We start from the raw sequence: 25,078 nt of genomic DNA, 5'->3' as shown, positions 1-25,078 counted from the left end.
GTGTTGTTCAAGTGCTCCAAAACGCCATCATTCCATTATCGCCATTCTGATATCCAGACAATCACAGACTGAATCAGTTTGTCATATATTACAGTACAGCAGGATTTGCTCAATAGATCCCACAGAGCGAAAAGTGTCCACGATTCCTCCCTATGTCAGCATGAAGTCGCCCCATTGGGAACCTAATTCGGCCGGCCTTTGGAAATATAGAAGTAAGCAAAGCAGTGCCAAAGTGTTTACTGTGTTCGACCCAATGCAGGTCAAACAAACAAGTCCCAGAAATATGGACTGTCATGTCGGGTTTCTCACTGCTCAGAAATATATAACTGAAGAGAAATTTGAGTGACAGAAAGGTCTAACGCTCCATGGCAGCTGCTGGCTGCTGCTGTATGTGTGTGTGTCTGCAATTTATATACCATGATGTTAACAAATGATTCAGATGACGGGCAGGCTAAGCGCAGACAGCCTGCAGGTATCGGAGCGGTGTTATGACTCTTTATGTGCCCTGTCAAATCAAATGCCCCGCGGTGACACATTTGTTTATGAAGTCTGTCAAATGTGGTGACCCGTAGCGTCACGTCCACCTCGCAATAAAGACCCAGGACCTTGATGCGACCCTACAAGCCAGCACAGGAGAATGGCGTCGCCCTGTTGTACAGATGAAAGCTTCCTTCTGACCTGTTCATTTCCTTACGTCCCCATTTTCCCCCCTGCCCCCCCGCCACTGCCGCCATCTCTCCGCCTCTGTCGGTGTCTCTAGAAGGATTCCTTGAGGATGCAGCTGGTTATCATCTCGCTCGGGTAGCCGCTCACTCCGCCGTGCACGCTTCAAGGCAACTATTTGAGATCACTGCAACCTCAGGAAGAACAGCAATAAAAGAGAATTCTATTAAATGAAAACACAGAGAGAAACCATGCGCCCTGAGTTATGGCGGGGAGGAAACTGCCGGCGGTGTGGTCCAAAAGCGGTGGGAAACCGCCTTCTCACCAAGCTGTCACGACGCCACAGTGGGCACACTTCACTGATGCGTTGCTGCCGTCACACAATGGCTTTGAAATGATTCTCTCCCTCCCCTCGACAGTGCGTACAAGCTCTTACAATGAATAAGCGCACATGCTCGAGCGGTGATTGGAGTGACTGGAGCCTCAGAGACCCCCATCTATGGCGTGGTGAAACAGCCTGCACGATTACGTGTTAAACTGTTGCTCTTATGCGGAGCTTAGTGTATAGAAGCAAAGTGCTGTACGTTGTGTTACACAAAGCCACTCTGACATGGAACGCTTTTCCCCTCTTCACTCATGCATCTTTTATAAAGGTGCTTAAACAGCATTCAGTTGTTTTTCTAAGGTTTCTCCCGTGTGGTTTAAATGCGTGCTGCACTCTACTCTGTTTGCAAACCATACACTTGTCACTGTGCTGAGGTACCTTCAGGTGCTGTGGGTTTATGTAATTTGCTAGACTTGACAGCTCGAGAAAAGGAGCTTTTTTTTCAACAGACACATAAGTTCTCTCTCTCTCTCTCTCTCTCTCTCTCTCTCTCTCTCTCTCTCTCTCTCTCACACACATTTAAAATACATTTCATATGTCTTCAGTCTTTGAAGGACAGAAAGACAGAGAGAAATGGAGATAATAGACTGCTTCGATATTTGGGAGATGAGAGTTGAAACAGGAAAGGAAATGTGCCATTCTGTGCAAGCAGCTGAGCGGGTGCTACCAACATGACGTCATGTTCTCTCAGCTCGCTGCACTGGTGCCATATATAGACCCGTTCACACCTGTAGTCTCAGAGGCAGAGAGGCGAGGGTAGCACCTCTATTTCAATAACATTTTAGCCAGGATGTATGAAATGATGGGATAGCTTTCATATCAATTTGCCCTCACTTTTGCACAATCCACGTCAAATCTCTCTCTTGCTTTTTCTCTTCCCTTATGTGCGTCTGCTTCCCTTACACTTGCTGACGAAACTTGTGCCCCATTGCGACTGAAATGAACAATGATTCATTCTGGGGGAACGAGACAAATTGTCACTGAGTTCAGATATGTCTTCTGGCAGACTGGAGGCGAGACAAACTGCAGTTCCTGGCTGTGCGACAAAATGGCGAGTTAAAAATAATATTGAAATTGTAACTGGGTGGAAAGGTAACATAACATCCTTATTCCATTCATAGCCTGACTCACACCAGCAATTGACTGCAGGGCTAAGCTGTCTCCACTCCAGGCAAACAGACAGAACGAGACGGGTTGATGAGATTTCAGTTCCTTCCACACATCTCTCACCTCTCAGTCGTCATCTGTCTTTTCCCCTCTCTCTTTCTCTCTCTCGCCCTCTCCCTCTCTGACTGTTCCAAGTCTGTTTCATGGTTGCAGTTCCAGGTTTAGTAAGACAAAATGCAGCAGCATCAGCAGCAGCCCGCAAGAGTCTCCGCAGTCAAACCACTGGCGTTTCAAACCAAACGCCCACCACATCCCACTGCTCCTGCTAATAGATCAGACTCCTTGGGCTCCATTTGTGTGCCAGGGCTGCTGTGGTGATTAATTGGGCTGAGGGGGGTGGGGGGTGGGGGTACACACCATTGCCTGCCTGAATTGTGCTTCTGAGTCTGCTTTGTTGTTTTTGTGATAAGATGAAACTTCAAGCGTCCCCGTGGAAAAACTGGGTCACTACAGCTGCAAAGAATGCGGTGTAGTGTTACTGATATTGCAGCGTCTGCTCTTTAAGACGGAAAGATTTGGGACTTTTACATCAAGAACATGCAAGACCGAGGAACAAATGCCGCAGAATGGAATTAATAGGTGTCTCGCTTACACACTGAAGCTTCTGTGTTGTATTTGAGATTTCAGGTTTCACCTAAAACAGATCAGACCGGGTCATCTGCAGCACCGACGCACGTTTGTCTTTCCCTGTCAAACTGCACCGGCAAAGACTCCGAGTCTGGATGAAGATTTAAAGCGCGGAGCGCCGCATATAGTTCACCTACAAACTACAATCATTACCCACAGACTAATCTCCCTGGTTTCTGCCAAGCAGACTCTCAAAGTTTTTGACTTTACGAGATAATTTACTGCAATGTTTCCTTTTGAGAGCCCCCAAATCTACCACCGGCAGCCGCCAGAGTGAGAGCAGAGCGGAGAGGAGCCGCACACTGGAGCGGGATAATGATTCTCGGCTTTACATCCCTATGGCTCCCAGTCAGGGTGATTATCGAAGTTGTCGGTGCCTGGCAGTCGGACAGACAGCTGCGCTCCCAATTAAGCTCATTCAAAAGTAGGCAGTTTAATTAGTTGAAGGATAGTGGTGAAGGGTCTCATTTTAAAAACGTATCGGTGAAAAACAATAATTACCTTATGTTAATTGCTCAATATTTTTCTGATTACCTCCTCTAAGAATTAAGCCATTTTGTAAACCTGAATTATCTGCAAGAATATCTGCAGGAACATCTCATCCCCTGGGTGTTCCTTTATCAGGACACATACAGTCACACAAGGTATCATTTTGGAGAGCTCTTACATTTTTTTTTTAGCTCTGTGAATATTTCAGTTTGGAATGACGTTTTGGTTGTCCGTGGAGGGCAGAGTAGCCGCCGGCGCCTGGGCAAGAACAAGTCTTCGGTTCCGGTGACCGAACGTGCCAGCAGCAGCTTCTTCCCGCCTGAACGCACGCGTGCACACACTGGGATGTAACACATTGCGCGGCAGCATGAAACGCGCAGACGGCCAGGCAAGCGCACAGGCTAAACATGGAGCGCACACACGCACACACATGAACACATATGGTCATTCCCACCACGGAGGAGGAAATATATGAGCCAGAACAGCTTTGGCAGTTGACTCATCGTGTGTGTGTGTGTGTGTGTGTGTGTGTGTGTGTGTGTGTGTGTGTGTGTGTGTGCGTGCATGTGCGTGTGTGTATGTTCATGCGCGTGTGTGTTCATTGCTCAGTGTGGTGTTTCCGATATCACTGCGCCTCCCATTCCATGAGGAGGCCATTTTGCTTTTACGCTTCGGCGAACCCATGACTGCCAAACAGTGAAGAGAGAGAGAGAGGGAGAGAGAGAGGAGGAAGGAGGTAGAAAAGAGGAGAGGAGAGGAGAGATTCAGCTGTGCGTGGGTGTCAGGAAGTGTGATGCTACGTGGCTATGACAGCCTGTGTGCGTCTGCGTTTGTGTGTTTGTCTGTGAGTGTGTGCGTGTGTGTGTGTGTGTGTAGGTGCAGGTGTAAGTGTGTGTAATTTGCCTAAGCCTCTGGATTTGCATCTCCACAGCAGCTCTGAGGCAACACGGGGCTTAAGACCATAACACTGGAGGGATTTGTTGCACATATACGTCGACAGGCACACACACACACACACACACACACACAGACATGTTGATAGATATACTGTGATGACATGTTCTTGTGGTTATGGATAAGCAATGGGTTCGAAGCCCTGTATCTCACAAGAGTTCAGATGGAGCCGTGACAATGCTCAAGCCAGTATTCATGTGCTCCCACGGACAGATTTTGAAATCCAACCAATTTTTGATGCAGTTGTGAGATTAGATTGAGCTCATCATCTTTCAATTTGCAATTTGCTCTCTTTTTCCGTTGCCTTGTGTCACAAAAGCCATCACCATCTGCAGACTGTCTCAAAGAAAAATCACCCCAAAACTAAATAGTTTGGTAATCTCCTCTTTGCTAAACAAGTGAGCAAAAACAATGAAGACAAATGTAAAACCCCGCACAAATTGTGTCAGATTGTTTGCTCAGAAACTCGCTCTGAGTTGACAAATCCGTGGCTGTGCGCTCGCAGTTTTCACTTCGCTGATTGATTATCAGTCCTGTTTATTTTGAGGTTGTTGGGTCGTTTTTGTCATTAGTTGCGGTGAACTGAAGGAGTAATAGGCTTCAGCAGTATTTTGCCGTGCGTGCTTTGCTATGCATGAGTTTCTGATTACATGCCGCGCTTTAAGCCACTCTCACTGGTGGCTCTTTAGCTATATGAACCCCTCACCCCATCTCTCATTCAAACCTAAGCTTGATTAGCAGGACAGAGGTGTGTGCGCCCTTATGTATGTATGTGTGTATGTATGTATGTGTGTATGTATGTAATATGTGTGTCTGACAGCGCCTCGGGAAATGCAGAGTTTGAGCAGATTAACATGATCTAAATATAAACACTGACTAATCAGGACATCAAAAATAAGCAGAGGGATCCTAAACACACACACACACACACACACACACACACACACACACACACATACAGTTTATGCACATGCACACTCCTAACGCCGACACAAACATGCATGACCGCAGCATTGCCTCGCATCTGTGACATTCTGTCATCTCCATCTTTTTCATCTTTCAGGCCCTGCAAACAAGTTTGAGGTTGGAAAACACAGGGTTTTCAAAACAAACCAGCCATCCGTATCTCCTCCTTTCTAATAGGATTATAAATTCAAACTAAACAACCTAAGCAGCAACACACAAGCTCCAACTATAGATGTGATCTGAACTGTAAACAACAATGAGAAGAGGAAATGGTTCCAGGCTGTTGATTTGACACCAAATCTTGACAAATGGTTATCGACATACTTTTCAATTCAGGTACACACAGTAAACCATGCATACACAGTATGAACAGGGAAGGACATAGATACACACACACACACACACACACACACACACACACCTTGCCTGAGGTACTCGACAGGAGTGAGTTAATAATGTGACCCGTAGAGATGAGATCTCATCATCACACATAATAGCCTACAGATACTATCATTAGATTAAGATGCATGTACCAGTGTGTGTGACTGTGCATGTGTGTGTGTGTGTGTTTGTGCACGCGCAGGAGAAAGGGAGAAGGGAAAGCAGATCGAAGACAGACAGAAGCTGCCTGCAGGAGAGAGAGAATGACTTGCAGAGCAGCAAAACAACGGAGGGCGAGACAGACGCAAAAAGTATGACTGCAGAGAGAGAGAGAGAGAGAGAGAGAGAGAGAGAGAGAGAGAGAGAGAGAGAGAGCGAGACAAAGACATATATTTTTCTCTTTTACTGAAAGCTTCCTGCATTGTGGTTTGCAGTTAGAACAGCCGGAGGCGTGATTGTGAGTCCACCAAGCAAAAATCGACCGCCAGAAACACACGCATACGCATACACACACATACACACTTGGAGTTAACATAAACATGAACAGCTGCTTGTTGAGCAGCATATTTCTTTGTGTTATCTTCTTCATGAATTTAAAACAGGATGGTATGATCCTGGTGGACAGTGACACTTATAGGAGAGTCTTGCTGTACTTGCGAGGACTTTCGGCACATAGACGTGATTCAATACCCAAGTCCTATCACCACACTAAAATTTATGAAGAATAAAATGAGATGGCACCACATTTCCCTCCGTCTGACGGCTGAAACCTCATACTGGGTTCACACAGGCGCACACACACACTGCACTGACAGTATGTTGCTGTGTGTGGGAAGTAAAGCTGAAGCGTACATGGACAAAACATTGAACAGTCTGTTGGAGAGCAAATCTGACATCGTAAACTTTCTCCTCCACAGGCAGGAACTCCGCCCCATCCTCGCCTCTCTGCCTTCATCCCTACATCTCCCAGTCTCTGTTACCATAGCAACACAGCGGCAAAATCCAAAAGCATTCAAATAATCAATTCAAGCAAACAGCTAAATAAATGATTTGTGTGGAATGATTGTATTTCCCTTAAAGATCAATGCTTGAGTCATTCTCACACCCTTCCATGTTTACCTGGCTGTTGCACCGGATGTTTGTTGGCCATATGCCTGTTATATACCACAACATAGCTACAACCGTTTCATGAAAATCCCTGCAGTGTATGTTTCCATACAGCTTCCTTCACTGCATAAAATTACTTTAAAGAAGCTTAAAAACCATGAATCATGTATTCTGTTAATTGGATTACTGCATAAATTAATATATCAACCTTAACATTTCACATCAAAGGAGAGAGACTGTGTGTGTGCGTGCATGCGTGTGTGCGTGCATGCGTGTGTGCGTGCATGCGTGTGTGTGTGTGAGAGAGAGAGAGATGTGGGAGGAGAGCTTGAGATAGAAAATAAGACTTACATACAGAAAAAAGAGAGCTAAAGAAAGTTAGAGAAAAGAAAATGGAAAAAGAAGGTGGTGTTACTCTTGCCATCTCTCTTTACTCTTTACAACATACAGGACACAGTGATGCAAATGGAATCCTGTCATTCAGAGAATAGGAGGGAATTGCAGTTACATTTATCAATGGAATCAAAGGCTCTTGTGAATCAAAAGCAACAAACAGCATCAGGGGGCCATTTTGGCGCTGAAACTAACATCCCAGAATGCCATGCGGTGTGTTTTTCTATCTCAGATCACAGTGTCAACTATATCTTTTCCTAACTTTTCCACCTGTGATTCAGTTTTCACCCATTCTAAATAGTTCATATGTATGCATATCCGCGCGGGTGTGTGTGTGTGTGTGTGTGTGTGTGTGTGTGTGTGTGTGTGTGTGAACCACAGGTGAATGATTCTGCATATGATCTGAACGTGGTGGTGCTTAATATGACAATGAAATACATGCGTGATGTGTGTATGTAAAAATCAGCACAGTGAGTGTGTGTGTGCAGAATACCTACTGTGTGTTTTCATGGATCCACTGGAAATTTTGAAATACATTCAACACCTCAACAGCGCTCTACATTAACAGATAGAGTCGCTGTATGTAGCGTCGCTCTAAGATGTGGAATTAAAATGTAATGCTTTCGTGAGCTAAATTCACTTATAAATGAAGCTGGAGTTACACAGAGCACAAGATGTTCCCAGCAAAGTAAGAGAAACTGAAGGCGCTTCAATGAAAACCAGCAGTAGAGGGAAAAAAGTAAAATCTGGTTAGTGAATAAAAACCTCTTCCTCTAGAAATACCCACTGATTCTGCTTTATCCTTGTATAATCAACCCTGTTCAGTGAAAGAGCCAAATTTAAAAATGTGCACAAGCCTTGTCCTAGCGTACGTTATGTTAATTAACAGTTCCTAACACGTCCGCAGAGTACGATTTTTCGGTAATGGAGGCACAAACACGAAGCGCAGATACAAACATAACAGGCGGAAAACAAGGACAAATTCAAAAAAATGGTTTGCAGCAGCAGAATAATATTAAGCGCGAATCGTGAAGCATACAAAAGCAGCAAACAGGGAAAGGGGGAGGATTGCAAAAAGGAGGGAACACAGATAGAGTAAGTGAAGATATAAGGCCATGTCTAAGCCTGCATAAATTCTTGTCTCTCTTTTGAATAATAACAGTTTCATTCTGGAGTGAAAAATAGGGAGGGCGCGCGTAAGTGGGGAAAACTTTTAAATCCGCCTTTCTGTGCTGGCGGAGTGGGAATAAATTACGCTGTCAGGATAAAACTACGGCCACACGGCCACGTTTGTTAAAGTGGAGTGTTGGAAATGCCTTCAACTAGCAGCCATTACCTCATTGTTTGTCAAGATTCCACCGCTGGCGCCGTGGAGCAATTGGCTCTGCGCTACCTCTGTCACCCTTAACAGGCCTGTGGATATAAACGCGCAAGGGGGGGCCCAACGCATGGAATGTTCATTTGAGAGGGGAGATTAATGTAATGTTCATGCTATTCACCGTCGAGGTCAAACAATTTACACCGCCTGAGACTGCTGGAAGTATTCGGCAAACACAGCTAGCACGTTGCCTCAGATATAGAGAGCTTGGTTTCCATCGAAGAAATGGAAGATGGAAATGTTTGGAGGCTTTTCCATTCATCTGTCTGTACGTCTCACCACCTCTCAATCTTTCAGCGATGGTGTGTGTGTGTGTGTGTGTGTGTGTGTGTCACCTGGCTTTTTGACTTTCAGATTGTGTTTTTTATTCCGTGCCTTACAGTCTACGTGAATTTACATCTTCAGGCGCTCAATAATTCCTTCCGGGTGTAAGAGTCTTCACTCAGAATCCTCCTGAGGTGATTGAAAGCGAAATAGAAGTTGAACTTTAATGGGGGGAAGGGGAGAGGAAGTTTCCAAAAGATGCAAACAAAGGCTGTCGGCCCAGAGGGGAAATGTGCCATCTGCTCTCGGATGTGATTTAAGCTCTGCGTCTTTATCGTATGTTCTCTTCGACCTCTTCTTCTGTCAGACTCGCTGGCTGTTCCCTAAAGACGCGTACGTGTTTCACAGATAATGACGTAGAGCTTGAGGGCTAAATTAAAAACGAATTCCTCTGATTTCCATTTATACCAAGTGAGAGAACCTTTAAACTAACCTTGGTGAGGATTTTTTTTCTTCTAGATCTCAAGAAAACCAGATGAGGGGATGTAATTCCTTCTAAATGTCAGGGTGAAAACTATATTCCGTCAGACTGTCCTGAAATGTGTAGAGGCACAGAGAGATGAGACGGATGAAAGGCTGGGTGAGAAGTGGCAGAGATGGAACAGGGTGATAAAAGTGAGAGGAGTGTGGATGAGCTGTGACAGACAAGAGAGGAGAAAGGAAATGTGTGTTAAGAGGGAAAAGGCAGGGGAATGTGAAGACTCAGAGGAGAACATATACAGTAAATTACACTTAAAGAACATATAGCCCGATGAGAGGGGACCTGGGGTGGCCTGTGACTGTCTGGTGCCAGCCCAGGCTTCCCCCGGAATAGCAAAGGCACAACATAGAGGGATGCCGGGACAGGGAAGAAGCTAGCGAGGAGAGGAGGTAAAGCCAAGGACTGGAGAAAGAAAGAACGAGGGGGGAAGCCAGAATGGTTAGAAAGAACTAAACAGACAAAGAGACAGATGGAGAGCATCGATTACTCTTGCCGCATCTCCGACATTCCAGCAATCCGACATGGATCGTTGTCGAAGCAACAATGCAATTGCAGCGCAGACAGAGCTGTAATTCTGCCCCATTCACTCCAAGCTAATCAGCCTGTGCCAGCTCGTCATCCATCAGCCTGTTGGTGCATGTGTGTGCCTGTGTGTGTGAGTGTGAATGTGTGTGTGAGTGAGAAGAGGGAGTTATCTAAGTTTGATTTATACGCAGCTACGCATGGAGTGACGAAAGACATCCACCACAAGTTCATCTGTGATCGATTCGGCAGGCTTGCCAGTCAAGGACAGCCGGGCCTCGCTTGTTGTGCGACAGGAAATCTGGACAGGTCACGCTGAGGAGGGGGAGGGGCGGGGGAGAACTCCATGACCCAAAATCCCAGTCACATAATAATAATCCTTCACCTCCAGTCGGTTTACTGTATGTGTTCTCCACCATGTGCATACTACATTGGCTACATATGCTGTTGATATTCTACATGAAGGATTATGTCATATGGGGCATGAATATTGAGCATTACATGTACCTTACACCACTTATATGTCATTCAATCTTATCCTCAGTATGCTTCAAAGCGATCCAAAGATATAAGACGATATTAGAGTGCCATCTTTTCTGCGTTTGTTTTCAAAATTCCACGTTAACTTTGGTTTTATGGCAGTGGTTGCCGAGTAAAGAGAGAGAGAGCAGCCCGGTGAAACACTTTGACTGACAACATCAAAGCTGAATTCTGCTTTGATCACTGACTGTAAATGTAATCTCCGCTGAATGAATGACACTTTGAGCTTAAAGCAGCTGCAGAGCTCCACTAAGCCTCAGCATGCAGGTTTGTGTCTTTGTTTTCGTTTTTTTCATCAGTTGTGGATTAGATTTGCATTTACATAAAAGCAAGTAAACTTAATTAAACTTAATATAAAGTGAGAGCCGAGGAGCACAGAGGGTAACACGCACATGAGTATTTGTTGACAGACTGTGACTGATGCATATTTAATCATTTCAATGTATGGAATTATCGCGAGTGATCTTCATCCAACAGGCAGGTTACATGTGTAGTTACACGTGATGTGCATGTCTCTCGATCCCCACTGGTGTGGATTCTAGCTCGCCGTTCTCTCAAAGCACCTTGAGTTTCTGGAGCCGCGACATTTTTTTTTTGCGGCGCGCCAGACAACTTGTCATTTATTTTAGCCGTAACCCCGGAGCCCCCTCCCCAAGGAGACTTTTCTGCAGACCGAGAAGAAATAAGGAAATAAGATGAGGGTGGAATGTGAGAGGGGAGGGGGGTGTGGCGGGGAGAGAACAGGAGTTACTGGAGCAGAACAGCAAAGCGGCTTGAAAGTGCTTTTAAGTCGTGCAGGCAAATGTATACTCGCTGAAATCACACACAGATACACGCATCAACAAGGAACACACCTGCTCACAAAAACATACACACAGATAGCAGCAGATATACACACACAACCGCAAACGCAGTTGAATATCGACTTAAACTTACACGTAATCACACAATCGCAGTAACACACACACTCTAAGCCGCTGTACACACACAGGATATGGATGGACGTGTGTACCAACTGATGCAATAATTCTGCTGACATTTTATCACCAATTTTTTTTAGATCTCTTGGTCTTGGACTCAGAGAAGCCAAATCAGGACAAAGACCAGAGGGCAGAGCGTGCAGACACACACACTTGCGCACAAACCAATACTGTATCTAATTGTTTCTCATGCAGTATGTGTGTGTGTCTGTCTCCTACATACTTCTCTCAAGAAACCACTCGACCAGGAAGGGACGCCATACATCTAAGGGAAAGAGGCGAGCAAGGTACATCACCACATGGATGAGGACAGATTTATCTTCACTATGCTGTACGCTACATTACAAACAAGTCTTTGCATAACAAACACATATTTCTGTTTACAGGGACTCAAAACCTGCTCGCCTGTCAGCAAAAGAGGCAAGACTAATTATTCCTTCAGCTCCCAATCACGAGTAATCACTTCGGCTGGAAACACTGAGGTGGTTTTTCAGGGTTTTCTGAAATTCGCTCAGTAATTTTCTGTTGGACTTTATTTAGGGAGGCTGGGGAAAATTACTAGAATGGCTGTTTCAGGAGGGATAACCGTCACAGAGCTCCTGAGGTAATAATTACCATCTTTAGACGTCCTCTAGCAATATTTACACCATCCACAGAGGGCTGTTAACTTCTAATAGATATTGTCAATTCCACCCAGGTGAGGAATTGGCATCGTAAGGCAAAGATCGGCCACATTACAATAGCATCAGGAGCGTGTTAATGTTCTGTGCGAGATCACTTGTATCCAATCGTTTATGGAGGCACAACATTGATGCATGTAGTCTCAACTTCCACAGAAACAACATACGTATATGGCCATTTAAATTCATAAAAAAGGCTTCCAAGCAAAAGAGTTTTGGAGGCTTTTGTGAGCGCGACAAAACACCAGCTTCACCTTGAGACGATATCCAAGGCTCAGAGTAATTAGTTACGAATGGATGGCTTGATGTGTTTGTGTGTGTCCCTGTGTGTGTGTGGCAATGAACGGCATCCTTCTTAAGATGTGACGGGGCCGTAATCAAGGACAAGAATCAGGGAAGCTAAATCAACTTGAGGGACCAGAATTGCCACAGTGTGTGTGTTTGTGTGTGTGTGTGTGGGTAGGGGGAGCCTTCCTCTCTGCCAAAAACGGAACGTGATTTGGATTTTCCACATTATAATCAGTGCACCTGCTCTGTATTATTGCACGTGTGATGGAACACATCTCCTTTCCTCTTCCTCCTCTATGTTCCTCTTTTGTCAAATCTTAATTTTTTGTCTCTGTAACCTCCTCCTCCCTCCACCTGCCGCTCCTGCTGCACACCTGGCACCTCTCTGTTTGAACCGCTTCTCCCGAGGTTTCCTCCGACTTCTTCTCCTTCCTCATTTCTGCGTCATTCTGAAGCAAATCTAAAGCTTTTATCCGCCTCAGAACAATAAGAGTAGATGTGTTTTTTAATTAGTGCGGCAATTTATAATTCATGTTGCAGTGTAGCATAATCTATTGAATGTCAAAAGTTCATTATATTATAAGATTGGTGCTTGTAACGTCGAAGAGTAATTAGTTCCAGCTGGCTTCTGAATTACAATACATATCATAATGTATAATGCAAGCAATATTCCCAATATGACTATCATCTAAGGATACTCATACTTAGTAATAGACTTATAATATGAATATTTTGCATTACAATGTGACTGCCTTTCCCTGAATAAAACAACATAAGCCAGTATCAAGCTTTGGATAATGACGAGGACCACCTCCATTGTGAAGCGAGAGTGGACTGAAAGAGAACTAAAGAGGCAAAGCTAAGCAAAAAGGCTTAAGATTAGTTCAGAGGCAGCCAACTAATTAAAGGAATCTGGAGATAAATGTTCAATTATTTCTCTCTGCCCTTTCCCCCCCTGCTCATTTTCCTCTCTTCTTCATTACCGCCTTCCGCCTCGTCCGTAAAAGGCTCCATGTCAGGGGAGAGGTGACTGTTCTGAGCCAGTGCGTTCGGCCCTCACGTGCACACACACACACGCACACGCACACACACACACACACACACACACACACACACACACACACAAACGCACGCACACACACACACACAGACACACTTACTCACTCGCTAAGCATACCAACCCGTTTACACATTGACACCGGGCTGCATCATTGACAAAAAAGTCACAGCGCAAACACACAAGCAAGGCATAAACACACACGCGCTGACAGACGTGTGATGCATCTTGATGTGGTTTTAATCCCAAACGAATCCCACAGGAAGGAGAAAGGGGCCGTGACTTGATTTAAAAGATGTCTCCCACTTCTCGTGCTGCGGCGCAGCGATCCATATGCCCCAAAGCGCTGCGAGATATAGGAGGAGGAGGAGGAGGCGGTAATGGTGTCTCTGCAAAGTTATACTCAGCATCAGGCGCTACCCATTTCCACAGCGGAGGGTCAGCAGCAGGGTGGTTTAGCGAGTAAGGCGACTGTTCTTTAAATGGAAAACTTACATGGCTGACGTGACTGAATAAGACACTAAAACCCGACTAGAGCCTGGGACTCTATAGCAGATCCTGGACTCTGACCTCTGTAGGAAAGGGGGACGGAATAGCAGAGATACTTTGCACTTCAGGGAATAGGGTTGAATGGAAAAGAGCAGGATTTCTATTTGGCTGCTACCCGAGGACATTTTACCTCTGCAAATTGGCCGTCGCCTCCCCGAGTTCCACTACGCAGCGCTCTGTGATAAATCTCCCTCACATTGACCTTAGCATTATTTCTTCATTAACCTTTGATCAGTGGGCTACTTCGATTTATCGGTGCGAAAGCGTAAACGTGCCGTCGCACGGCCTGTTTGCTGAGTTATTAATGACGAGTAAACAAGTTTGGCGTGTTACTTGTTCTGCAGAAGTGGGGGAGGGGGGGCAAAGCTAAGGGGGCAAAAACACACTCTGTGGCCCTTATATTGAGTGTATGTCACACGTATGTAAATAAATTCAGTTGTTGACAGTTTCACGAGATTCAGAGCACGAGAACTATACCTTGGATCTGACCCCTGTGATTTAAAGGAGGTGCGAGGGTGAGAAGAGCAGGATTTAAAGTTTCCTCAACATAAATCAGCAGAAAACTTTCAGCGTTATGGCAAGATTGTCACTTTCTTGGATGTATTTTAAACCTGTGTGTCTGGTTTTCCCCCCCTAAAGCCAAAGTACCAGTATTTGCCGATATCCTTGTAGACGTGGCTGTGATATTAGTCGTGCTGGATTCTCTGCATGAGCTGTCCTGGGAGTGGAGCGACGCAGCAGCTGTAGGGCAGCAAACTACAGAAAAGTAGGACATATACACACACACACACACGCGCACACACACACACACACACAAACGCACGCACGCACGTACACACATACACACATACACGCAGAACGCACAAACGCAGTATATAAGAGTGTGGACTGGAAAAGGAAATATAAGGACTGAGTGCGAGGCAAAAGTGAGGCGTGAGTGGGCACAAGTTCCCTCAAAGAAACGATCAGAATCCATCCAGAAAATAGGTCTCACTCACATACACACACACACAAACACAGGCTTGAATCATAAGTACAGGATTACACACCAATTAATATGGACACTTGGTATCAGCATGCAAAATGCCTTGTAAGCTACAATCATTACACACCAATCACCAAATAATCACCCAGCAATTCCCAATGGCCCTGTGTGTTTGTGTGTGTGTGTTTCTGTGTGTGTGAGAAATAGTAAGCTAAGGCTGTCGGCCCATGCCTCTGTATAATACGCACACTTTAAGGTCAAAACCACCAGGAGTGCGAGTCTGTGTGTCTATATTAGGTTTTCTATTATTACTTTCTCATTGCTGCTTATTACTTGTTTCATTTTCTCCCTCTGTCTCTCTCTCTCCCTCTCTCTCTCTCTCTCTCCCTCCCTCTCTCCCTCCCTCCCTCTCTCCCTCCCTCTCTCTCTCTCTCTCTCTCTCACTTTCATGATCAGTTCGTCCACTGTCTCGTTGTTTTGATCTCACATCTGCAGAGCCACCGAGCAAACAACCAACTGCTGGCACAGCGTGTAATCCTCGCCTGGACACACACACGTGCACATACACACAGGGCAGCATGGTGCACAGCCCTCTGCTGACCGAGATCACAAAGCACACACACTCCCGCAGACTGCTTTGTTACACACCCTTTACAGCGAGACACACACACACACACACACACACACACACAGAGCTGCAAACACTGACAGCGGCTCCGAACATGCAACATCTCGAGATCATTACGCACAATAACGCCGGCAGCAAAACATTAGATCAGACCATTACACCAGATTGACAGAAGAGACGTGCTGATGGGATTAATACATCTTTAACCCGTCACTCCGTAAATATTTGTCAACACCCTGACGTGATTTCAATAAAAATCCAAGACGTGAACGCAGGAGCCATTACAATCTGTCAGTGTCATTTGGAGCATTTCATTAAGTGATTTGAGACAGGATTCACCCAAACGCTTCATCACAACACTCCCAGGACCACAGGGACCCTGCTTTCATCAAAACAGACAAGTGATCCATCTCTCTCTCTCCGTGTGTGTGTGTCTTTTTAATTTACTCCCGCATAATTTACTGTCATCCCTCTTGCCACTACTGCACTTTGCCATCTAATGAAGAAGAGCTGCCATCAAATGTACTCTTGCGTAATTCACTTTAAGCGGTTTCACGCGACACCAGTCCAAGAGCCGCAGCCTGGCTGTTAATAACCAAAGCCAGCTTTAAATAGATTTTGCACTGATTGCCACTGATTTACAGTGCGTCCCTAAGATATAGTAACTGGCACTATCTAATGACTCTCGTATAGATTGAGATAATTCCTCCTTTCTATACAATGACCTACATCTCGTACCACACACATGACAAAGTTGAGAAGGCATCTGTTGTTGTCGATTTCACATTATTGCCATAATGGCTCTGTCTATCTCAATCTGCAGCCCGAAACTTATCTGGAAGACTCCATTTTGTTTCAATTGCGCTTCCCTGAAGATCTAAACATCAGCCTCCACTGTGTCCCTGCTATAGTTCTCGTAAAATGCCAAACCTGGTGATCATGCACCTTACCTCCAAGTACACAGTGAAAAGACATAATCACTGTTATTACGGTTATCCCACATCTCAATAGGAGAACAATAGACCGACAAATGATTGTGTAACATCTATAATAATGTGAAAAACAGGAGACAGAAGAGGAATTTAAAGCACACCTGGACAAAAACCTTCCTGCTGCTTGCAAAAAGTCTTCGTCTGTGATTACAACAGATATGTTTTTAGCATCAGGTGGTGCTAGAGTGTTGAAAGAGCAAATACAGTCTCCTTTGTCTCCTGTCCAAGGAGGGGAGGTTGGCTTTCCAAGTGATCCTGTCAGCAACAATGTGGCGTTATTGGTAACCACCTGCAGCTATTGAATTGGAAAATCGGACAGAAATTCTGATAAGATGCGGTTATAATCATCTCGTAGCTTCTGGTGATTGTTTTCGTGTCTGTCTCTGAACTAATTGACATTCGTGCGGCAACAGCAAGACACCTTTCACTGCCAAAACACTCCCGTGTGATCAGGATTACTGCTGCACAGGGGAGACGCAACGTGAACATGCCTCCCTTTTGCCCCAATGCGTTGCTTGTTTCCACATTATAGCTATTCTCATTATAATACATGAATAAAGCAAACTATTCCTCATTTCACTGCAGAATCCCCGAGTCCCTTGTAAAGGAACAGTGAGACTTTATGCTGCAGTGACACAACAACGCAGCAATCCCACATCTCACCTCAGACAAAGAGTGATTAGCATGAATGCTAATGACTTGGAAGGCAGTTTGCATCGCATATCAGACCTCGATTAAAGGAACAAAAGTCAGAAAGGTCAGTGAGTGCAGTTCCTACCAGTTTCTCGCGAGATCTGGACGAAGGCTTCCACACCGCTCTCGCCGTAGTTGCCCTCAGAGGCGAGTGTGGACACGTAGTTCCACTCCATTGCCGTCACAATATCCATCATGGCCTGAGCCTGGTAGGAGTCGGGCGGCACCACGCGGGAGAAGAAGTCGTAGCGAGTGTTGTCGCTCAGCTCGGGGGCGGTGGAGGCATAGCTGACCTGGGGGATCTAGGAGGAGAAGAAGGAGGGAAAGTTAGAACGTTGAGGTAAAGATGGAAAGAGAGGAGGCGAAGGGACGGCCAGCAGCTCAGTGATTAAATGTTTGGCAAAACAAGAGCTGGCGGAGAACTTGGACCGGTTTGCTCTCCGGCTATCAGTCATTCTAGTGTAGTACTGACTTTGCGGTCGTCCACTTTATGGGAAATGCAATATACTGTAAACTGCTTACAAGCTGATGTGATTCATTCACCTGAATCGACTTCCTTCCCACAGCCAAAAAACAATCTTTGAACTGAATGAGAAAAGTGAGTCACGCCGCGCTAATTGTTATCATCCATTTCATTCCTTCCCCTCCATGTTCATTGTGATGTATGTTGTGACAAGTTACAAATCACTCTTGCGTCACACAGGATCAGTAATTAATAATTCTGAGATGAGAGATGACAACACAGCTGCTGAAACGCTGCTGCGTTGTAGACGTACTGCCAGCACAGAGATGTGAAGGAGGGGAACAAGCCAACGATGAAGAGGAGGTATGGAGGAGAGAGACCGACGGGGTATATAATTGGGAGAGCGAGTGGAATGTTGAATGAGAGGGAGAGAGTGAGAGAGAGAGAGAGAACCAAAAGAAAAACAAACAAAATCAATTTTGGTGTCACAGTCGACAAATGAGAGCAGGATGGAAGATGGACACACACGAGACAACAGGTGAGGAGTGGACAAGGACAGAGGACACAGACGGAAGGCACAACATGCACACAGGAGGATGGAGAGCCAAAGTGCTTGACAGAATGACAGGAGATAAGCACACACACACAGAGACAGACACCCACACACACCCACGCAAAGGTATACCCAGCGTTACGCAGCGTAACAGGCCGAAGGTGTTAGAGTGCTGACAGCCAGATTGATTTTCCCTGGGACAGAGGGGGACAGCGAGGAAAGACCCTGTACTTACGCGCGCGCGCACACACACACACACACACACACACACACACACACACTCACACTCACACACACACACACACACACACGCACACGCACACGCACACGCACACACACACTCACAGATTGTTGGACAGACATCTCATTTGGCATTCATTGGAAGTAAGACTAAACTGCCTGTCTAAACCAAAATAACTGTCACTCTCAAACACATATAACCGCAAACAAACACACACACACACACACACACACAATGCCTACAATTGCTGAATACAACAAAATGCAGGCAGCAATGCATGACAAGCATTAATGCGTGTGTGTGTGTGACGGAAATCCTTTCAAAGCTCATCACTCACTGTCTTTATTCCCACTGCATGCCAACACGAGACCCTGCCACCATGCATGCTTACTTGTCTTTGCCATTTCCAAAGGTCAAGTCCCTGTACGTATTTTTGGAGGACGTTCCACAGAATTCTGTCTTTGGTGGTGATGTAACACAACTCTGGATTACAAAACTTTCGTTTCAAGACGACACCAGGAGGTGGATTTTCAGGCTGCCAATATCTCATTTTAAGACTAAACTCTTCCTTTTCTGATACTAACTTTGCATTCATCTTCTGTCTGAACTTTGCATGAGTTCATGTTCATGACACTTGTGCCCTGTTATTTGCCTTCTCTGCCGGCAAAACACAATTGGAAGCTTTTCTTAACGTCAAGAGGGATATGTATAATGCATGCAGGATAGAGCTAAATAGAGAGAGGGAGAGGGAGAGAGAGAGAGAGAATGGAAACATCCAAGCTTGGCCATGAGAGGAGTACAACTGAGGAAACGATGTGTGTGAATATTGTGTGAATATGTGTGTGTGTGTGTGTGTGTGTGTGTGTGTGTGTGTGTGTAGTCCGGGTATATACAGTGTGCACCTGACTACTATATAAGAAAAAAAGAGTGTGTGGATTTGTGGTTGTTTCTCTGTTATACTTTCCCTTTTAAGCTCAGTGTGGAAAGATATAGGTCAATATCCATTTCAAAGAAAAATTAATGCAATGCTGTGAGAATATGAGATGATTTCTGTTTACACTAGCAAGTAGAAACTAACCCTGTGACCAAGCCAAGCTTGGTACTTTGATCTTTTGTTATTTTGCTCTGCCGCTGGATATACTCGAAACTAAAACCTACTGCGAACGCGACAAACGCGTGTATGCAGCTATAGCATTGTCATATTTCCCCAGTCATTAAAAGAGCTTAGCAAAGTAAAAAGAGGAGGAAAGAGAGAGAGAGAGAGAGAGAGAAAGAGAGAGAGAGAGAGAGAGAGAGAGAGAGCTGTGGTACACACTGTATGCAATCTTCAGTGACATCCAATATTGTCAGCTGCAGGCACAGATTCAATATTGTCCTGCTGCATGCACACCTGTAGCGTTTTTAAAAAAAGAGGAAATTACAGCTGGCGTCTCTACATTCACACATTGCCTCTGATAGCTCAGACACATGCAGACACACCATGTAAAAGAGGCTTACAATGTACACTGCAGGTGCAGCCTCTATACCAGAGGGAGGTAAACATGTTACATCATGCATTTGGTCTTGTACAGTTAACATGCTGATAAACTGAATCTTTATTCTTTATGCGATAAATATTCCTGCGCTGAGCTTATTATTATAATGTGTTTTGATGACTAATATAAGAGCTAGAAAAAGATGTGTGTGCATTTATGACATATGTCATTTTAAATACATTATACATTGTTATTTCCAAATATGTACATAACATTTTCATACATGTAAACATACATGTTCATGTAAGGGACGTGTTTAACACATACTGTATGCCATTCAGGGTCACACCCTCTATGCTGATGACCTAACATTCTATTTTGAGTCAAAAAAGAGTTCCAAGTCAAGTCATGCGGCGTTTGTAGATACACACGTTACACAGATGAGGACAGCCAGCCTGGCGTGGACAGCCGAGCACGTCTAATGTAACACTGCCAGTGTAGGCGTCTGTGATCTAAATCATTCATGTGCTGCGAGTTGCGAGCGAGTGCAGCCATTTTCAAACGCGGCAGACTTCAAGCTGGAGTTAGAGGCGGCAAATTAACGGCTCGGTTCCCCCACATCGCTGGGGAGGAAGATTACGCCTTCAATCCCCCTAATTCCATTTGCTCTAATGACTACATGTGTGTGTGTGAGAGAAGAACGTATGAGTGTTGATATAAAGGATATGCGCTGTATATCTTTGTTTGTGTGTGTGTGTGTGTGTGTGTGTGTGTGTGTGTGTGTGTGTGTGTGTGTGTGAGCGAGCGAGCGAGAGACAGAGACAGAGACAGAGTGAGAGAGAGAGAAGGACAGTGCCACACACATACACGCATAGACACTTACCAATGGGGTAATGTATCGTTTCAATTTCTTCTATACACTATTAGCAGTCAGTATGCACATCGATAAACAAATCGACCTTCCTCTCTGGTTGCCCACATCATTTTTCTCGTCTTTCTCTCTGTGTTTTATTTTATGGCTGGGTAATGTCCTGGTGTTGCTCCGTTTGTCAGCCTCTCAGTCTTTGTTTGTCTCACTTTGGATGATAGTTTTTGAGTTCCCTTGTAAAAGACATAATTTCCATTTAATTCACTGCAGCGTGTGAATCCTCGCCGTGACCTTTCCTGTCGCACAAACCCGCCAGCCAAAACACACACTAGTACACACTCACAAGCGGATAAATAGCCATGACATTTCCTGTGCGCATTCTTGCTCCCCGTAGAACCCTATTCGTTTTGGTCACGCCAGAAGCATTCGTTTGCAGCGTCCACAGTGTGTCACCTTTGTACAAACGCTCTCTAATGACCTAACAGACACCATATATGGGCTATTTGGCCGATTTCATACAGATTGTAAGTCTTGGTTCTCCTGCTCCAGTAGATAATTGATCATATTTCAAACAGACTTCCTTAATCAAGTTATATTCCCTCCAAGCATAGACGATTGAAAGAGCAAAGCTAATATGTTTAAACTCCATGACAGCAATCAATGCACACCAGCAGGCTAATAGAGTCTCATTTCTCTATGTAGTGGAATGAGCATTTTTCAGTTAACAGCCACTTGTGGTTTTTGTCTCCCACAGATAGTTGGCTCTGTCCCAGCATGGTTTAAGACCCAACAGTAGATCAGGCAGAATCTTTCTGGGTGTGAACAGTAACCTAACATTTGAAGATTAACAGATCTACAGCGCTCATATTTTCTTTCTCCAAACTGCAATCATTGATTCTATGGAGTCGTGCTGATTCCTATTGAGGAGTCGTGAGTAACACGTGCAAAAGTTGGAAGAACCCTGTCAAACACGCAATGCTTTTAACACAGAGCAAGCAGAGGTTAGAGTCCACGACCTGTGCTCTTGTCTTTAAACACGTGAAAACCTAAACATTGACCTTCTGAAATGCCATACTGAAGATCTACCTGAAATCTCAGAACCTTTTGAGGCAGTGTAAAGGCTTAATGTGTTTCACGTTCTTTTGATGTTGGTAACCTGTGATCCAGATGGGAGTGGGTGTTTTTTAGAGAAAGACCTGGGCTGTGTGGAGTCAGCAGTAATGTAATGTAATGTTCCCACTCTACCAGGCCATTTTTAGAGAGTTCATAGCAGTTAAAAACCTAAGTTGCCCCGTCTTGTTCAAACTGCCATGAAGATCACAGGGAGGAGTGAAGACCGGCCTCTCCAGTCCATTTATGAAGTCGGTTCTCAGAAGAACACAGAGCATCGGACTGACCCATCACATGCCATCCATCCAGAGTACAAGCTCTTACATTCTGACAGGAGAGCCCAACTGAAAACTGCACAGGTTAACAACTCTCCATATCAAGTTTTTATTAAGCCATTTTTTAGAGGGGGTTTTATTGACGTATGTTTATCTAGCAGAACTGTATTTATGTATATAAATAATCTATTTGAATGTTTATGCTGTTTATGCTGTGTAAGAAGACTGAGCCCAACACAAAGTTCCCTAAGTCTTGACCTTGATCTTCAAAATGTGTCATGGTGGGACAATGATCCAAACTGGTAAGTCATAAATCATGTGTGATCATCGATGAAGAGTGGTCAAGCTAAACTATTGTTGTTGTGCATCGTGTGTGTATACGTATGTGCACGTGTACGTCAGAGAGAGTGCATGCATGTGTGTCTATCTGGTGGTAATGGAGCTGTCGGGGCCAGAGTCGGAGCATTAGGTTGATAGATGGCAGTGCTCTGAAGCTAATTAACCCCAGTGTGTTGCACACGTACACACACACAAACATACACACACACACACAGCATGTCTCTGTACCACACAACAACATGCACATGTAACCCATGGACAGGCCTGGGCAGATATGTCAGGACAAACAGTGCTGAAGGACAGTGGCACACACAGTCTGAGGATGGTGTACTAGCTGCTGATCAATGTCAGGGTCAATGATGGATATTAGACTAAAGTACACAAGAAAACAGAACATGTACATGCACACATATGTATATCCATACCTACATGACCTGACCATGATTCTACATTTACACTTCAGGGAGCACAAGTCCAAACGCCTATTTACAGAATTTGACAGAAATGAGAAGCCCTGCGACCACAACAACAAAGATCAGACCTGAATATATTTCTCCAGATTGCACTAAAACTATTTTGACCAAGAGATCAGAGCACAGAGACAGAAAAGGATGGCATATATTCTGTAAATTGACCCTGCCTCCCGGAGCTGGTGTTTCCAGTCAGCCTAGTGAGTTGTTTACTTGCAGAGATTTTGACTCAGCCCACTAATAGCCGGCCGTGGTCTGTGTCTAATGAGGAGTGGACTGGCACAGTGGGCCCTCACCAACTTCATTTGCCGAGATAAAGACTGTTTGGGATGAGCTGGGCTCTGCACTGCACTGGGTGTCCCCTTGCTCTGTCCAAGTCGCTCACATTCTCTCTCTGCCAGTCCCTCTGTCTCTCCCTGTCTGGCTCCATCATTCCCATTCTTCTCACAGGTTTGCTCTCTGCCTCTGTATCGATCATCTCAATCCTCTCCTTTCACTTCTCTCCTCAGTCTGCTTGCTTTTTGGGGAGAATTAGTACACACCAGTCATTCTGTTAGCTTGCAATTAAGACCATAATATAGTAGAACAGGTCAAGCTTCAATGATGATGTTTACCTGGACACTGAAGTGAAACCAATTCTAAACAATCATTACATCCATCCCTTTTCTGTGTTTTTCTATCCAATTCATCAGTGATACACGAGAATATAATCAAAGTAGACCAAAATATACAGTACATATTACATTATATATAACACTGAAACCCTCACATGTTTGGGTATCTGTCCTTAAAATAAACACTCACTCACTGTACAATCAATGAGGAGTGGGTTCCAGAGAAAAGACAATGCAAACACTTTCTCATGATGTAACAGGCTTTGTCAGAGTTGTATAACATGTAGTTATTATTTGACTAGTATTCTTATACTACATTCCAACAGGTACAATCTACGTCGTGACATGTATCACGTCCTTCTATGTTCAAACAGACTTTAATGTTGAATCTTGCATCTTTCCATCTGTCTGTGTGACTCAATTTCTTTGCCTATAGGTTTATGTGTGTGTGTGTGTGTGTGTGTGTGTGTGTGTGTGTGTGTGTGTGTGTGTGTGTGTGTGTGTGTGTCATCATATGAGTAAGTGTTGTCTGTGTGTGGGAGCTGTACTTCAACTCTTTTGCCTGTTTTGCAAATGCAGTGTTGGTGGTTCTAGAAACTAACTTTCAACTTGTACCCTACAGCAGCATATCGACAAATACAACATACTGTATACTTCAATGTACTCACTACAACTATTATCGGGCAGTTTTATGAGTAGCGTTTAAGAGCTTGTCTAACTTTTAAGTGTGGCCGCCCCGCCAACCCACCCACAGGATTGAATCCATGTGAGGTTTAGTATCAAGTGATTGTGTTCCATTATGGCAAAATGCTGTTTCTGGGAATTCAACACCCTGACAAGAAAACAAATCTCAAGTAGCCAGTGATGATTCTGTAACTATTTTCGCTGTTTTCGGCATCAAATTTAAAACGTATTGAATGCGAGCCGCGGCAGCTCAAAATATCAGCACTATATCAGCCTTCCAAAAACATATTGATCAAACTAGCATTTACTGCAGCCAAACACAAAAAAATGTCAAAGCCAAAAGGACAGAGAGAGAGAGAGAGAGCAAGAGCGAGAGATAGAGAGTGAGAGAGAGAAAGAGAGAGAGAGAAAAGGAGGAGCACTGATGAGAGGAGAAATATCACTTTGTTCTATTACAGTTCATTGTGTTTCTCTGTGGATCACAGAAACCGCTTTAATTGCCTATAAACAACATTGATATTCTCTTTACTGTTTTGCTTTTTTCCCTTTGTGTGCTCCCACAGCACAGCCAATCCAGCATAGTAGTAGGCTATAATTTGTTAGCTGACAAGCAAAGACAGGTAGACGAGATAAAAGCGAGTCAGTGAAGAAAAGTAGGAGGGAAGTGAGTAACAGGAATCTTCACAGGAGCATTGAAACAAGGAATAGAGGGATGGGAGAGGAGAGGAGAGAAAATCCGAGGAGAGGAAAGAATGAG

At 44.6% G+C, this 25,078-nt stretch overlaps 1 protein-coding gene across 1 annotated transcript in view; it reads right to left on the bottom strand.

Annotated features, from left to right (window-relative positions):
• The window catches only part of grm8a (glutamate receptor, metabotropic 8a), a 154,066-nt gene that overhangs the window by 69,430 nt on the left and 59,558 nt on the right, over positions 1-25,078 (bottom strand). Inside the window, 1 exon segment of the mRNA XM_076150122.1 lies at positions 17,315-17,531. Within this exon segment, the coding sequence (XP_076006237.1) occupies positions 17,315-17,531 (217 nt within the window).

The sequence above is a fragment of the Genypterus blacodes genome, unplaced genomic scaffold, assembly GCF_046128005.1.
Source record: "Genypterus blacodes isolate CSIRO-AG114 ecotype Tasmania unplaced genomic scaffold, CSIRO-AGI_Gbla_v1 ptg000007l_1, whole genome shotgun sequence".
Taxonomy (NCBI): Eukaryota; Metazoa; Chordata; class Actinopteri; order Ophidiiformes; family Ophidiidae; genus Genypterus; species Genypterus blacodes.
This window is presented reverse-complemented; position numbering and strand designations above follow the sequence as displayed.